The 16234-nt window shown below is 37.8% G+C and overlaps 1 protein-coding gene across 1 annotated transcript in view; it reads right to left on the minus strand.

Annotated features, from left to right (window-relative positions):
* LOC143925736 (uncharacterized) overlaps positions 1-16234 on the minus strand; it is an 84948-nt gene that overhangs the window by 44764 nt on the left and 23950 nt on the right. The window contains exons 69-114 of the mRNA XM_077450188.1: positions 16117-16226; positions 15863-15972; positions 15339-15485; positions 14972-15180; positions 14706-14815; positions 14450-14559; positions 13926-14072; positions 13557-13765; positions 13295-13404; positions 13041-13150; positions 12517-12663; positions 12150-12358; positions 11884-11993; positions 11629-11738; positions 11105-11251; positions 10736-10944; positions 10474-10583; positions 10220-10329; positions 9696-9842; positions 9329-9537; positions 9063-9172; positions 8807-8916; positions 8284-8430; positions 7917-8125; positions 7651-7760; positions 7395-7504; positions 6871-7017; positions 6502-6710; positions 6240-6349; positions 5986-6095; positions 5462-5608; positions 5095-5303; positions 4829-4938; positions 4573-4682; positions 4049-4195; positions 3682-3890; positions 3416-3525; positions 3160-3269; positions 2636-2782; positions 2267-2475; positions 2005-2114; positions 1751-1860; positions 1227-1373; positions 860-1068; positions 598-707; positions 344-453 (exon numbers count right to left, since the gene is read on the minus strand). Coding sequence (XP_077306314.1) covers positions 344-453; positions 598-707; positions 860-1068; positions 1227-1373; positions 1751-1860; positions 2005-2114; positions 2267-2475; positions 2636-2782; positions 3160-3269; positions 3416-3525; positions 3682-3890; positions 4049-4195; positions 4573-4682; positions 4829-4938; positions 5095-5303; positions 5462-5608; positions 5986-6095; positions 6240-6349; positions 6502-6710; positions 6871-7017; positions 7395-7504; positions 7651-7760; positions 7917-8125; positions 8284-8430; positions 8807-8916; positions 9063-9172; positions 9329-9537; positions 9696-9842; positions 10220-10329; positions 10474-10583; positions 10736-10944; positions 11105-11251; positions 11629-11738; positions 11884-11993; positions 12150-12358; positions 12517-12663; positions 13041-13150; positions 13295-13404; positions 13557-13765; positions 13926-14072; positions 14450-14559; positions 14706-14815; positions 14972-15180; positions 15339-15485; positions 15863-15972; positions 16117-16226 — 6556 coding nt within the window. The remainder of the gene's footprint in view (positions 1-343; positions 454-597; positions 708-859; positions 1069-1226; positions 1374-1750; positions 1861-2004; positions 2115-2266; positions 2476-2635; positions 2783-3159; positions 3270-3415; positions 3526-3681; positions 3891-4048; positions 4196-4572; positions 4683-4828; positions 4939-5094; positions 5304-5461; positions 5609-5985; positions 6096-6239; positions 6350-6501; positions 6711-6870; positions 7018-7394; positions 7505-7650; positions 7761-7916; positions 8126-8283; positions 8431-8806; positions 8917-9062; positions 9173-9328; positions 9538-9695; positions 9843-10219; positions 10330-10473; positions 10584-10735; positions 10945-11104; positions 11252-11628; positions 11739-11883; positions 11994-12149; positions 12359-12516; positions 12664-13040; positions 13151-13294; positions 13405-13556; positions 13766-13925; positions 14073-14449; positions 14560-14705; positions 14816-14971; positions 15181-15338; positions 15486-15862; positions 15973-16116; positions 16227-16234) is intronic.

Consider the following 16234-nt stretch of genomic DNA (forward strand, 5'->3'; position numbering starts at 1 on the left):
AAACAATTGATACAGTATTTTAAATTCTCTAGATATATATTACCATTTTAGTGATCTATTTTTCCAGCTGCCAACTTGGAAATTTCCTAATCTATTCCCTCAAGCCTTTGTTACTCTCTACCCTAGAAACATAGTTCTGAGCTTGGTTTCAGTGTTGACACTGTCACTTGTATATCATGAATCCTCCTTTATGATGCAAGCAAGGTGTGTGTACTTCTCTTAGATGACAAAAGCCTACAGCATTGCACCATCCTATGTCAGTGTAACATTTTTAAATTGACCTCTTACAGCCCTTCATCATCAACCTAGGATTTGTAATGTCAATCCATTTGCAGGAACTTACCAGTGTAAAGTTTTTATTGAGTGTCATGATTTCTTCAAGTGAGAAGAAGTAGAAAAAGGCACCAAAGTTCAGTTCACGCCAGTTCTCGAAGCTTCCAGTATCACAAACCACTATGGGATAAAGTAATAACATTTTTTACCAAGCATACCAACAGCGAATCCAAAACCAAACAGAAAATTGAAACTTTTACTACAGCCAGGTCTGAAAAAAATACACCTTTACCAAACAAGATGACAGTGGATGCGGAACCATACCTGTGGAAGTGGTTGCATTTGCCGACAAGTAGGGTTTCAGGAAGTGCTGATAGATTGCTGCTCTTGTGTCATTTGTCATTGAGGTAAACTGACCGCTAAAAGCTTGTACTCTGTTTCAGAAAAAGATAAGAACATTTGGGAGTGTGACTTAAATACTTGCAGTTATATGCCTTTCTTTAAATTCTTTCATTTTGTTCAGCATTCATGGTTTTCAAAAGCCATGGACACAGATCTTTTTTCCCCTCCATACCATTGTACTTACATTGCTTGGTAGGATTTGCAGGATATGCTCAGTGGGATGATCTCAAGAAGGGTTTGGTTGAAGTATACTGTCAGGTTGAGCAAGTAGTTTTGGAACAAACCTCTCCATTGTTCAGTTGTAAAAGTAGAGAAGTTGGCCTGAAGACCCCTGAGCTCTGTAGCTAGGAGTGTTGTCTTTATTGTTGTTACTTGCACCTCTGACAGGTTGGCCTACATAAAAAAACAGGGATTTGTGAAAAGAGTAAGGAAAAGCTGCTATTGCTTGCATGCTTATCAAACATACATACGAGAGTCTTCTCAGAGAGCGAAACTTTAGCTGGATTCTTGTGAAAGCACAAGATGTTTGAGAATTGCTCTTTTGTATGTACCTGTTTTGCTCTGAAAGAGAGAGCTTCCAGGAAGACTGTGACATTTTGCGGTGCGATGGCATTTAGATATTTTTCCAGCAAAGTTGCATTGAGGAGAACGTTAGCTGTCGTCACTGAGGAAGCTATGTCCATTGGAGAAAGGTCATTCTGAAAAAGATTTTTGATATTTTCTTATTTTTAGAAACAATTGATACAGTATTTTAAATTCTCTAGATATATATTACCATTTTAGTGATCTATTTTTCCAGCTGCCAACTTGGAAATTTCCTAATCTATTCCCTCAAGCCTTTGTTACTCTCTACCCTAGAAACATAGTTCTGAGCTTGGTTTCAGTGTTGACACTGTCACTTGTATATCATGAATCCTCCTTTATGATACAAGCAAGGTGTGTGTACTTCTCTTAGATGACAAAAGCCTACAGCATTGCACCATCCTATGTCAGTGTAACATTTTTAAATTGACCTCTTACAGCCCTTCATCATCAACCTAGGATTTGTAATGTCAACCCATTTGCAGGATCTTACCAGTGTAAAGTTTTTATTGAGTGTCATGATTTCTTCAAGTGAGAAGAAGTAGAAAAAGGCACCAAAGTTCAGTTCACGCCAGTTCTCGAAGCTTCCAGTATCACAAACCACTATGGGATAAAGTAATAACATTTTTTACCAAGCATACCAACAGCGAATCCAAAACCAAACAGAAAATTGAAACTTTTACTACAGCCAGGTCTGAAAAAAATACACCTTTACCAAACAAGATGACAGTGGATGCGGAACCATACCTGTGGAAGTGGTTGCATTTGCCGACAAGTAGGGTTTCAGGAAGTGCTGATAGATTGATGCTCTTGTGTCATTTGTCATTGAGGTAAACTGACCGCTAAAAGCTTGTACTCTGTTTCAGAAAAAGATAAGAACATTTGGGAGTGTGACTTAAATACTTGCAGTTATATGCCTTTCTTTAAATTCTTTCATTTTGTTCAGCATTCATGGTTTTCAAAAGCCATGGACACAGATCTTTTTTCCCCTCCATACCATTGTACTTACATTGCTTGGTAGGATTTGCAGGATATGCTCAGTGGGATGATCTCAAGAAGGGTTTGGTTGAAGTATACTGTCAGGTTGAGCAAGTAGTTTTGGAACAAACCTCTCCATTGTTCAGTTGTAAAAGTAGAGAAGTTGGCCTGAAGACCCCTGAGCTCTGTAGCTAGGAGTGTTGTCTTTATTGTTGTTACTTGCACCTCTGACAGGTTGGCCTACATTAAAAAAAACAGGGATTTGTGAAAAGAGTAAGGAAAAGCTGCTATTGCTTGCATGCTTATCAAACATACATACGAGAGTCTTCTCAGAGAGCGAAACTTTAGCTGGATTCTTGTCAAAGCACAAGATGTTTGAGGATTGCTCTTTTGTATGTACCTGTATTGCTGCAGAAGAGAGAGCTTCCAGGAAGACTGTGACATTTTGCGGTGCGATGGCACTTAGATATTTCTCCAGCAAAGTTGCATTGAGGAGAACGTTAGCTGTCGTCACTGAGTAAGCTATGCCCATTGGAGAAAGGTCATTCTGAAAAAGATTTTTGATATTTTCTCTTTTTTAGAAACAATTGATACAGTATTTTAAATTTTCTAGATATATATTACGATTTTAGTGATCTATTTTTCCAGCTGCCAACTTGGAAATTTCCTAATCTATTCCCTCAAGCCTTTGTTACTCTCTACCCTAGAAACATAGTTCTGAGCTTGGTTTCAGTGTTGACATTGTCACTTGTATATCATGAATCCTCCTTTATGATGCAAGCAAGGTGTGTGTACTTCTCTTAGATGACAAAAGCCTACAGCATTGCACCATCCTATGTCAGTGTAACATTTTTAAATTGACCTCTTACAGCCCTTCATCATCAACCTAGGATTTGTAATGTCAACCCATTTGCAGGATCTTACCAGTGTAAAGTTTTTATTGAGTGTCATGATTTCTTCAAGTGAGAAGAAGTAGAAAAAGGCACCAAAGTTCAGTTCACGCCAGTTCTCGAAGCTTCCAGTATCACAAACCACTATGGGATAAAACAATAACATTTTTTTACCAAGCATACTAACAGCAAATCCGAAACCAAATAGAAAATTGAAACGTTTACTACAGCCAGGTCTGAAAAAAAAAACACTTTTACCTAACAAGATGACAGTGGATGCAGAAACATACCTGTGGAAGTGGCTGCTTTTGCCGACAAGTAGGGTTGCAGGAAGTACTGATAGATTGCTTCTTTTGTGTCGTTTGTCATTGAGGTAAACTGATCGCTAAATGCTTTTACTCTGTAACAGAAAAAAACAAGATTGAATAGAAAATATGGAATCGTGAAGCAAGTACTTGTCATTTTATGCCTTCCTTTTAATAATTTTTTCTGTAAGATCTTTACAGTCTACAATAGCATTAAACACTTTTTCTGTCCAAGATATCATTGTACTTACATTGCTTGGTAGGCATCGCAGGTTATGCTCAGTGGGATGATCTCAAGAAGGGTTTGGTTGAAGTATACTGTCAAGTTGAGCAAGTAGTTTTGGAACAAATCTCTCCATTGTTCAGTTGTAAAAGTAGAGAAGTTGGCCTGAAGACCCCTGAGCTCTGTAGCTAGGAGTGTTGTCTTTATTGTTGTTACTTGCACCTCTGACAGGTTGGCCTACATAAAAAAACAGGGATTTGTGAAAAGAGTAAGGAAAAGCTGCTATTGCTTGCATGCTTATCAAACATACATACGAGAGTCTTCTCAGAGAGCGAAACTTTAGCTGGATTCTTGTGAAAGCACAAGATGTTTGAGAATTGCTCTTTTGTATGTACCTGTTTTGCTCTGAAAGAGAGAGCTTCCAGGAAGACTGTGACATTTTGCGGTGCGATGGCATTTAGATATTTTTCCAGCAAAGTTGCATTGAGGAGAACGTTAGCTGTCGTCACTGAGGAAGCTATGTCCATTGGAGAAAGGTCATTCTGAAAAAGATTTTTGATATTTTCTTATTTTTAGAAACAATTGATACAGTATTTTAAATTCTCTAGATATATATTACCATTTTAGTAATCTATTTTTGCAGCTGCCAACTTGGAAATTTCCTAATCTATTCCCTCAAGCCTTTGTTACTCTCTACCCTAGAAACATAGTTCTGACCTTGGTTTCAGTGTTGACACTGTCACTTGTATATCATGAATCCTCCTTTATGATACAAGCAAGGTGTGTGTACTTCTCTTAGATGACAAAAGCCTACAGCATTGCACCATCCTATGTCAGTGTAACATTTTTAAATTGACCTCTTACAGCCCTTCATCATCAACCTAGGATTTGTAATGTCAACCCATTTGCAGGATCTTACCAGTGTAAAGTTTTTATTGAGTGTCATGATTTCTTCAAGTGAGAAGAAGTAGAAAAAGGCACCAAAGTTCAGTTCACGCCAGTTCTCGAAGCTTCCAGTATCACAAACCACTATGGGATAAAACAATAACATTTTTTTACCAAGCATACTAACAGCAAATCCGAAACCAAATAGAAAATTGAAACTTTTACTACAGCCAGGTCTGAAAAAAAAAACACTTTTACCTAACAAGATGACAGTGGATGCGGAAACATACCTGTGGAAGTGGCTGCTTTTGCCGACAAGTAGGGTTGCAGGAAGTACTGATAGATTGCTTCTTTTGTGTCGTTTGTCATTGAGGTAAACTGAACGCTAAATGCTTTTACTCTGTAACAGAAAAAAACAAGATTGAATAGAAAATATGGAATCGTGAAGCAAGTACTTGTCATTTTATGCCTTCCTTTTAATAATTTTTTCTGTAAGATCTTTACAGTCTACAATAGCATTAAACACTTTTTCTGTCCAAGATATCATTGTACTTACATTGCTTGGTAGGCATCGCAGGTTATGCTCAGTGGGATGATCTCAAGAAGGGTTTGGTTGAAGTATACTGTCAAGTTGAGCAAGTATTTTTGGAACAAATCTCTCCATTGTTCAGTTGTAAAAGTAGAGAAGTTGGCCTGAAGACCCCTGAGCTCTGTAGCTAGGAGTGTTGTCTTTATTGTTGTTACTTGCACCTCTGACAGGTTGGCCTACATAAAAAAACAGGGATTTGTGAAAAGAGTAAGGAAAAGCTGCTATTGCTTGCATGCTTATCAAACATACATACGAGAGTCTTCTCAGAGAGCGAAACTTTAGCTGGATTCTTGTGAAAGCACAAGATGTTTGAGAATTGCTCTTTTGTATGTACCTGTTTTGCTCTGAAAGAGAGAGCTTCCAGGAAGACTGTGACATTTTGCGGTGCGATGGCATTTAGATATTTTTCCAGCAAAGTTGCATTGAGGAGAACGTTAGCTGTCGTCACTGAGGAAGCTATGTCCATTGGAGAAAGGTCATTCTGAAAAAGATTTTTGATATTTTCTTATTTTTAGAAACAATTGATACAGTATTTTAAATTCTCTAGATATATATTACCATTTTATTGATCTATTTTTGCAGCTGCCAACTTGGAAATTTCCTAATCTATTCCCTCAAGCCTTTGTTACTCTCTACCCTAGAAACATAGTTCTGACCTTGGTTTCAGTGTTGACACTGTCACTTGTATATCATGAATCCTCCTTTATGATACAAGCAAGGTGTGTGTACTTCTCTTAGATGACAAAAGCCTACAGCATTGCACCATCCTATGTCAGTGTAACATTTTTAAATTGACCTCTTACAGCCCTTCATCATCAACCTAGGATTTGTAATGTCAATCCATTTGCAGGAACTTACCAGTGTAAAGTTTTTATTGAGTGTCATGATTTCTTCAAGTGAGAAGAAGTAGAAAAAGGCACCAAAGTTCAGTTCACGCCAGTTCTCGAAGCTTCCAGTATCACAAACCACTATGGGATAAAGTAATAACATTTTTTACTAAGCATACCAACAGCGAATCCAAAACCAAACAGAAAATTGAAACTTTTACTACAGCCAGGTCTGAAAAAAATACACCTTTACCAAACAAGATGACAGTGGATGCGGAACCATACCTGTGGAAGTGGTTGCATTTGCCGACAAGTAGGGTTTCAGGAAGTGCTGATAGATTGCTGCTCTTGTGTCATTTGTCATTGAGGTAAACTGACCGCTAAAAGCTTGTACTCTGTTTCAGAAAAAGATAAGAACATTTGGGAGTGTGACTTAAATACTTGCAGTTATATGCCTTTCTTTAAATTCTTTCATTTTGTTCAGCATTCATGGTTTTCAAAAGCCATGGACACAGATCTTTTTTCCCCTCCATACCATTGTACTTACATTGCTTGGTAGGATTTGCAGGATATGCTCAGTGGGATGATCTCAAGAAGGGTTTGGTTGAAGTATACTGTCAGGTTGAGCAAGTAGTTTTGGAACAAACCTCTCCATTGTTCAGTTGTAAAAGTAGAGAAGTTGGCCTGAAGACCCCTGAGCTCTGTAGCTAGGAGTGTTGTCTTTATTGTTGTTACTTGCACCTCTGACAGGTTGGCCTACATTAAAAAAAACAGGGATTTGTGAAAAGAGTAAGGAAAAGCTGCTATTGCTTGCATGCTTATCAAACATACATACGAGAGTCTTCTCAGAGAGCGAAACTTTAGCTGGATTCTTGTCAAAGCACAAGATGTTTGAGGATTGCTCTTTTGTATGTACCTGTATTGCTGCAGAAGAGAGAGCTTCCAGGAAGACTGTGACATTTTGCGGTGCGATGGCACTTAGATATTTCTCCAGCAAAGTTGCATTGAGGAGAACGTTAGCTGTCGTCACTGAGTAAGCTATGCCCATTGGAGAAAGGTCATTCTGAAAAAGATTTTTGATATTTTCTCTTTTTTAGAAACAATTGATACAGTATTTTAAATTTTCTAGATATATATTACGATTTTAGTGATCTATTTTTCCAGCTGCCAACTTGGAAATTTCCTAATCTATTCCCTCAAGCCTTTGTTACTCTCTACCCCAGAAACATAGTTCTGAGCTTGGTTTCAGTGTTGACACTGTCACTTGTATATCATGAATCCTCCTTTATGATGCAAGCAAGGTGTGTGTACTTCTCTTAGATGACAAAAGCCTACAGCATTGCACCATCCTATGTCAGTGTAACATTTTTAAATTGACCTCTTACAGCCCTTCATCATCAACCTAGGATTTGTAATGTCAACCCATTTGCAGGATCTTACCAGTGTAAAGTTTTTATTGAGTGTCATGATTTCTTCAAGTGAGAAGAAGTAGAAAAAGGCACCAAAGTTCAGTTCACGCCAGTTCTCGAAGCTTCCAGTATCACAAACCACTATGGGATAAAACAATAACATTTTTTTACCAAGCATACTAACAGCAAATCCGAAACCAAATAGAAAATTGAAACGTTTACTACAGCCAGGTCTGAAAAAAAAAACACTTTTACCTAACAAGATGACAGTGGATGCAGAAACATACCTGTGGAAGTGGCTGCTTTTGCCGACAAGTAGGGTTGCAGGAAGTACTGATAGATTGCTTCTTTTGTGTCGTTTGTCATTGAGGTAAACTGATCGCTAAATGCTTTTACTCTGTAACAGAAAAAAACAAGATTGAATAGAAAATATGGAATCGTGAAGCAAGTACTTGTCATTTTATGCCTTCCTTTTAATAATTTTTTCTGTAAGATCTTTACAGTCTACAATAGCATTAAACACTTTTTCTGTCCAAGATATCATTGTACTTACATTGCTTGGTAGGCATCGCAGGTTATGCTCAGTGGGATGATCTCAAGAAGGGTTTGGTTAAAGTATACTGTCAAGTTGAGCAAGTAGTTTTGGAACAAATCTCTCCATTGTTCAGTTGTAAAAGTAGAGAAGTTGGCCTGAAGACCCCTGAGCTCTGTAGCTAGGAGTGTTGTCTTTATTGTTGTTACTTGCACCTCTGACAGGTTGGCCTACATAAAAAAACAGGGATTTGTGAAAAGAGTAAGGAAAAGCTGCTATTGCTTGCATGCTTATCAAACATACATACGAGAGTCTTCTCAGAGAGCGAAACTTTAGCTGGATTCTTGTGAAAGCACAAGATGTTTGAGAATTGCTCTTTTGTATGTACCTGTTTTGCTCTGAAAGAGAGAGCTTCCAGGAAGACTGTGACATTTTGCGGTGCGATGGCATTTAGATATTTTTCCAGCAAAGTTGCATTGAGGAGAACGTTAGCTGTCGTCACTGAGGAAGCTATGTCCATTGGAGAAAGGTCATTCTGAAAAAGATTTTTGATATTTTCTTATTTTTAGAAACAATTGATACAGTATTTTAAATTCTCTAGATATATATTACCATTTTAGTAATCTATTTTTGCAGCTGCCAACTTGGAAATTTCCTAATCTATTCCCTCAAGCCTTTGTTACTCTCTACCCTAGAAACATAGTTCTGACCTTGGTTTCAGTGTTGACACTGTCACTTGTATATCATGAATCCTCCTTTATGATACAAGCAAGGTGTGTGTACTTCTCTTAGATGACAAAAGCCTACAGCATTGCACCATCCTATGTCAGTGTAAAATTTTAAATTGACCTCTTACAGCCCTTCATCATCAACCTAGGATTTGTAATGTCAACCCATTTGCAGGATCTTACCAGTGTAAAGTTTTTATTGAGTGTCATGATTTCTTCAAGTGAGAAGAAGTAGAAAAAGGCACCAAAGTTCAGTTCACGCCAGTTCTCGAAGCTTCCAGTATCACAAACCACTATGGGATAAAACAATAACATTTTTTTACCAAGCATACTAACAGCAAATCCGAAACCAAATAGAAAATTGAAACTTTTACTACAGCCAGGTCTGAAAAAAAAAACACTTTTACCTAACAAGATGACAGTGGATGCGGAAACATACCTGTGGAAGTGGCTGCTTTTGCCGACAAGTAGGGTTGCAGGAAGTACTGATAGATTGCTTCTTTTGTGTCGTTTGTCATTGAGGTAAACTGAACGCTAAATGCTTTTACTCTGTAACAGAAAAAAACAAGATTGAATAGAAAATATGGAATCGTGAAGCAAGTACTTGTCATTTTATGCCTTCCTTTTAATAATTTTTTCTGTAAGATCTTTACAGTCTACAATAGCATTAAACACTTTTTCTGTCCAAGATATCATTGTACTTACATTGCTTGGTAGGCATCGCAGGTTATGCTCAGTGGGATGATCTCAAGAAGGGTTTGGTTGAAGTATACTGTCAAGTTGAGCAAGTATTTTTGGAACAAATCTCTCCATTGTTCAGTTGTAAAAGTAGAGAAGTTGGCCTGAAGACCCCTGAGCTCTGTAGCTAGGAGTGTTGTCTTTATTGTTGTTACTTGCACCTCTGACAGGTTGGCCTACATAAAAAAACAGGGATTTGTGAAAAGAGTAAGGAAAAGCTGCTATTGCTTGCATGCTTATCAAACATACATACGAGAGTCTTCTCAGAGAGCGAAACTTTAGCTGGATTCTTGTGAAAGCACAAGATGTTTGAGAATTGCTCTTTTGTATGTACCTGTTTTGCTCTGAAAGAGAGAGCTTCCAGGAAGACTGTGACATTTTGCGGTGCGATGGCATTTAGATATTTTTCCAGCAAAGTTGCATTGAGGAGAACGTTAGCTGTCGTCACTGAGGAAGCTATGTCCATTGGAGAAAGGTCATTCTGAAAAAGATTTTTGATATTTTCTTATTTTTAGAAACAATTGATACAGTATTTTAAATTCTCTAGATATATATTACCATTTTATTGATCTATTTTTGCAGCTGCCAACTTGGAAATTTCCTAATCTATTCCCTCAAGCCTTTGTTACTCTCTACCCTAGAAACATAGTTCTGACCTTGGTTTCAGTGTTGACACTGTCACTTGTATATCATGAATCCTCCTTTATGATACAAGCAAGGTGTGTGTACTTCTCTTAGATGACAAAAGCCTACAGCATTGCACCATCCTATGTCAGTGTAACATTTTTAAATTGACCTCTTACAGCCCTTCATCATCAACCTAGGATTTGTAATGTCAATCCATTTGCAGGAACTTACCAGTGTAAAGTTTTTATTGAGTGTCATGATTTCTTCAAGTGAGAAGAAGTAGAAAAAGGCACCAAAGTTCAGTTCACGCCAGTTCTCGAAGCTTCCAGTATCACAAACCACTATGGGATAAAGTAATAACATTTTTTACCAAGCATACCAACAGCGAATCCAAAACCAAACAGAAAATTGAAACTTTTACTACAGCCAGGTCTGAAAAAAATACACCTTTACCAAACAAGATGACAGTGGATGCGGAACCATACCTGTGGAAGTGGTTGCATTTGCCGACAAGTAGGGTTTCAGGAAGTGCTGATAGATTGCTGCTCTTGTGTCATTTGTCATTGAGGTAAACTGACCGCTAAAAGCTTGTACTCTGTTTCAGAAAAAGATAAGAACATTTGGGAGTGTGACTTAAATACTTGCAGTTATATGCCTTTCTTTAAATTCTTTCATTTTGTTCAGCATTCATGGTTTTCAAAAGCCATGGACACAGATCTTTTTTCCCCTCCATACCATTGTACTTACATTGCTTGGTAGGATTTGCAGGATATGCTCAGTGGGATGATCTCAAGAAGGGTTTGGTTGAAGTATACTGTCAGGTTGAGCAAGTAGTTTTGGAACAAACCTCTCCATTGTTCAGTTGTAAAAGTAGAGAAGTTGGCCTGAAGACCCCTGAGCTCTGTAGCTAGGAGTGTTGTCTTTATTGTTGTTACTTGCACCTCTGACAGGTTGGCCTACATTAAAAAAAACAGGGATTTGTGAAAAGAGTAAGGAAAAGCTGCTATTGCTTGCATGCTTATCAAACATACATACGAGAGTCTTCTCAGAGAGCGAAACTTTAGCTGGATTCTTGTCAAAGCACAAGATGTTTGAGGATTGCTCTTTTGTATGTACCTGTATTGCTGCAGAAGAGAGAGCTTCCAGGAAGACTGTGACATTTTGCGGTGCGATGGCACTTAGATATTTCTCCAGCAAAGTTGCATTGAGGAGAACGTTAGCTGTCGTCACTGAGTAAGCTATGCCCATTGGAGAAAGGTCATTCTGAAAAAGATTTTTGATATTTTCTCTTTTTTAGAAACAATTGATACAGTATTTTAAATTTTCTAGATATATATTACGATTTTAGTGATCTATTTTTCCAGCTGCCAACTTGGAAATTTCCTAATCTATTCCCTCAAGCCTTTGTTACTCTCTACCCCAGAAACATAGTTCTGAGCTTGGTTTCAGTGTTGACACTGTCACTTGTATATCATGAATCCTCCTTTATGATGCAAGCAAGGTGTGTGTACTTCTCTTAGATGACAAAAGCCTACAGCATTGCACCATCCTATGTCAGTGTAACATTTTTAAATTGACCTCTTACAGCCCTTCATCATCAACCTAGGATTTGTAATGTCAACCCATTTGCAGGATCTTACCAGTGTAAAGTTTTTATTGAGTGTCATGATTTCTTCAAGTGAGAAGAAGTAGAAAAAGGCACCAAAGTTCAGTTCACGCCAGTTCTCGAAGCTTCCAGTATCACAAACCACTATGGGATAAAACAATAAAAAATTTTTACCAAGCATACTAACAGCAAATCCGAAACCAAATAGAAAATTGAAACTTTTACTACAGCCAGGTCTGAAAAAAAAACACTTTTACTTAACAAGATGACAGTGGATGCGGAAACATACCTGTGGAAGTGGCTGCTTTTGCCGACAAGTAGGGTTGCAGGAAGTACTGATAGATTGCTTCTTTTGTGTCGTTTGTCATTGAGGTAAACTGAACGCTAAATGCTTTTACTCTGTAACAGAAAAAAACAAGATTGAATAGAAAATATGGAATCGTGAAGCAAGTACTTGTCATTTTATGCCTTCCTTTTAATAATTTTTTCTGTAAGATCTTTACAGTCTACAATAGCATTAAACACTTTTTCTGTCCAAGATATCATTGTACTTACATTGCTTGGTAGGCATCGCAGGTTATGCTCAGTGGGATGATCTCAAGAAGGGTTTGGTTGAAGTATACTGTCAAGTTGAGCAAGTATTTTTGGAACAAATCTCTCCATTGTTCAGTTGTAAAAGTAGAGAAGTTGGCCTGAAGACCCCTGAGCTCTGTAGCTAGGAGTGTTGTCTTTATTGTTGTTACTTGCACCTCTGACAGGTTGGCCTACATAAAAAAACAGGGATTTGTGAAAAGAGTAAAGAAAAGCTGCTATTGCTTGCATGCTTATCAAACATACATACGAGAGTCTTCTCAGAGAGCGAAACTTTAGCTGGATTCTTGTGAAAGCACAAGATGTTTGAGAATTGCTCTTTTGTATGTACCTGTTTTGCTCTGAAAGAGAGAGCTTCCAGGAAGACTGTGACATTTTGCGGTGCGATGGCATTTAGATATTTTTCCAGCAAAGTTGCATTGAGGAGAACGTTAGCTGTCGTCACTGAGGAAGCTATGTCCATTGGAGAAAGGTCATTCTGAAAAAGATTTTTGATATTTTCTTATTTTTAGAAACAATTGATACAGTATTTTAAATTCTCTAGATATATATTACCATTTTAGTGATCTATTTTTGCAGCTGCCAACTTGGAAATTTCCTAATCTATTCCCTCAAGCCTTTGTTACTCTCTACCCTAGAAACATAGTTCTGACCTTGGTTTCAGTGTTGACACTGTCACTTGTATATCATGAATCCTCCTTTATGATACAAGCAAGGTGTGTGTACTTCTCTTAGATGACAAAAGCCTACAGCATTGCACCATCCTATGTCAGTGTAACATTTTTAAATTGACCTCTTACAGCCCTTCATCATCAACCTAGGATTTGTAATGTCAATCCATTTGCAGGAACTTACCAGTGTAAAGTTTTTATTGAGTGTCATGATTTCTTCAAGTGAGAAGAAGTAGAAAAAGGCACCAAAGTTCAGTTCACGCCAGTTCTCGAAGCTTCCAGTATCACAAACCACTATGGGATAAAGTAATAACATTTTTTACCAAGCATACCAACAGCGAATCCAAAACCAACTAGAAAATTGAAACTTTTACTACAGCCAGGTCTGAAAAAAATACACCTTTACCAAACAAGATGACAGTGGATGCGGAACCATACCTGTGGAAGTGGTTGCATTTGCCGACAAGTAGGGTTTCAGGAAGTGCTGATAGATTGCTGCTCTTGTGTCATTTGTCATTGAGGTAAACTGACCGCTAAAAGCTTGTACTCTGTTTCAGAAAAAGATAAGAACATTTGGGAGTGTGACTTAAATACTTGCAGTTATATGCCTTTCTTTAAATTCTTTCATTTTGTTCAGCATTCATGGTTTTCAAAAGCCATGGACACAGATCTTTTTTCCCCTCCATACCATTGTACTTACATTGCTTGGTAGGATTTGCAGGATATGCTCAGTGGGATGATCTCAAGAAGGGTTTGGTTGAAGTATACTGTCAGGTTGAGCAAGTAGTTTTGGAACAAACCTCTCCATTGTTCAGTTGTAAAAGTAGAGAAGTTGGCCTGAAGACCCCTGAGCTCTGTAGCTAGGAGTGTTGTCTTTATTGTTGTTACTTGCACCTCTGACAGGTTGGCCTACATAAAAAAAAACAGGGATTTGTGAAAAGAGTAAGGAAAAGCTGCTATTGCTTGCATGCTTATCAAACATACATACGAGAGTCTTTTCAGAGAGCTAAACTTTAGCTGGATTCTTGTCAAAGCACAAGATGTTTGAGGATTGCTCTTTTGTATGTACCTGTATTGCTGCAGAAGAGAGAGCTTCCAGGAAGACTGTGACATTTTGCGGTGCGATGGCACTTAGATATTTCTCCAGCAAAGTTGCATTGAGGAGAACGTTAGCTGTCGTCACTGAGTAAGCTATGCCCATTGGAGAAAGGTCATTCTGAAAAAGATTTTTGATATTTTCTCTTTTTTAGAAACAATTGATACAGTATTTTAAATTTTCTAGATATATATTACGATTTTAGTGATCTATTTTTCCAGCTGCCAACTTGGAAATTTCCTAATCTATTCCCTCAAGCCTTTGTTACTCTCTACCCCAGAAACATAGTTCTGAGCTTGGTTTCAGTGTTGACACTGTCACTTGTATATCATAAATCCTCCTTTATGATGCAAGCAAGGTGTGTGTACTTCTCTTAGATGACAAAAGCCTACAGCATTGCACCATCCTATGTCAGTGTAACATTTTTAAATTGACCTCTTACAGCCCTTCATCATCAACCTAGGATTTGTAATGTCAACCCATTTGCAGGATCTTACCAGTGTAAAGTTTTTATTGAGTGTCATGATTTCTTCAAGTGAGAAGAAGTAGAAAAAGGCACCAAAGTTCAGTTCACGCCAGTTCTCGAAGCTTCCAGTATCACAAACCACTATGGGATAAAACAATAACATTTTTTTACCAAGCATACTAACAGCTAATCCGAAACCAAATAGAAAATTGAAACTTTTACTACAGCCAGGTCTGAAAAAAAAAACACTTTTACCTAACAAGATGACAGTGGATGCGGAAACATACCTGTGGAAGTGGCTGCTTTTGCCGACAAGTAGGGTTGCAGGAAGTACTGATAGATTGCTTCTTTTGTGTCGTTTGTCATTGAGGTAAACTGAACGCTAAATGCTTTTACTCTGTAACAGAAAAAAACAAGATTGAATAGAAAATATGGAATCGTGAAGCAAGTACTTGTCATTTTATGCCTTCCTTTTAATAATTTTTTCTGTAAGATCTTTACAGTCTACAATAGCATTAAACACTTTTTCTGTCCAAGATATCATTGTACTTACATTGCTTGGTAGGCATCGCAGGTTATGCTCAGTGGGATGATCTCAAGAAGGGTTTGGTTGAAGTATACTGTCAAGTTGAGCAAGTATTTTTGGAACAAATCTCTCCATTGTTCAGTTGTAAAAGTAGAGAAGTTGGCCTGAAGACCCCTGAGCTCTGTAGCTAGGAGTGTTGTCTTTATTGTTGTTACTTGCACCTCTGACAGGTTGGCCTACATAAAAAAACAGGGATTTGTGAAAAGAGTAAGGAAAAGCTGCTATTGCTTGCATGCTTATCAAACATACATACGAGAGTCTTCTCAGAGAGCGAAACTTTAGCTGGATTCTTGTGAAAGCACAAGATGTTTGAGAATTGCTCTTTTGTATGTACCTGTTTTGCTCTGAAAGAGAGAGCTTCCAGGAAGACTGTGACATTTTGCGGTGCGATGGCATTTAGATATTTTTCCAGCAAAGTTGCATTGAGGAGAACGTTAGCTGTCATCACTGAGGAAGCTATGTCCATTGGAGAAAGGTCATTCTGAAAAAGATTTTTGATATTTTCTTATTTTTAGAAACAATTGATACAGTATTTTAAATTCTCTAGATATATATTACCATTTTAGTGATCTATTTTTCCAGCTGCCAACTTGGAAATTTCCTAATCTATTCCCTCAAGCCTTTGTTACTCTCTACCCTAGAAACATAGTTCTGACCTTGGTTTCAGTGTTGACACTGTCACTTGTATATCATGAATCCTCCTTTATGATACAAGCAAGGTGTGTGTACTTCTCTTAGATGACAAAAGCCTACAGCATTGCACCATCCTATGTCAGTGTAACATTTTTAAATTGACCTCTTACAGCCCTTCATCATCAACCTAGGATTTGTAATGTCAACCCATTTGCAGGATCTTACCAGTGTAAAGTTTTTATTGAGTGTCATGATTTCTTCAAGTGAGAAGAAGTAGAAAAAGGCACCAAAGTTCAGTTCACGCCAGTTCTCGAAGCTTCCAGTATCACAAACCACTATGGGATAAAGTAATAACATTTTTTACCAAGCATACCAACAGCGAATCCAAAACCAAACAGAAAATTGAAACTTTTACTACAGCCAGGTCTGAAAAAAATACACCTTTACCAAACAAGATGACAGTGGATGCGGAACCATACCTGTGGAAGTGGTTGCATTTGCCGACAAGTAGGGTTTCAGGAAGTGCTGATAGATTGCTGCTCTTGTGTCATTTGTCATTGAGGTAAACTGACCGCTAAAAGCTTGTACTCTGTTTCA

Source organism: Lithobates pipiens, unplaced genomic scaffold (genome assembly GCF_037356315.1).
Source record: "Lithobates pipiens isolate NorthernLeopardFrog02 unplaced genomic scaffold, aLitPip1_a1.2 Scaffold_22, whole genome shotgun sequence".
Lineage (NCBI taxonomy): Eukaryota > Metazoa > Chordata > Amphibia > Anura > Ranidae > Lithobates > Lithobates pipiens.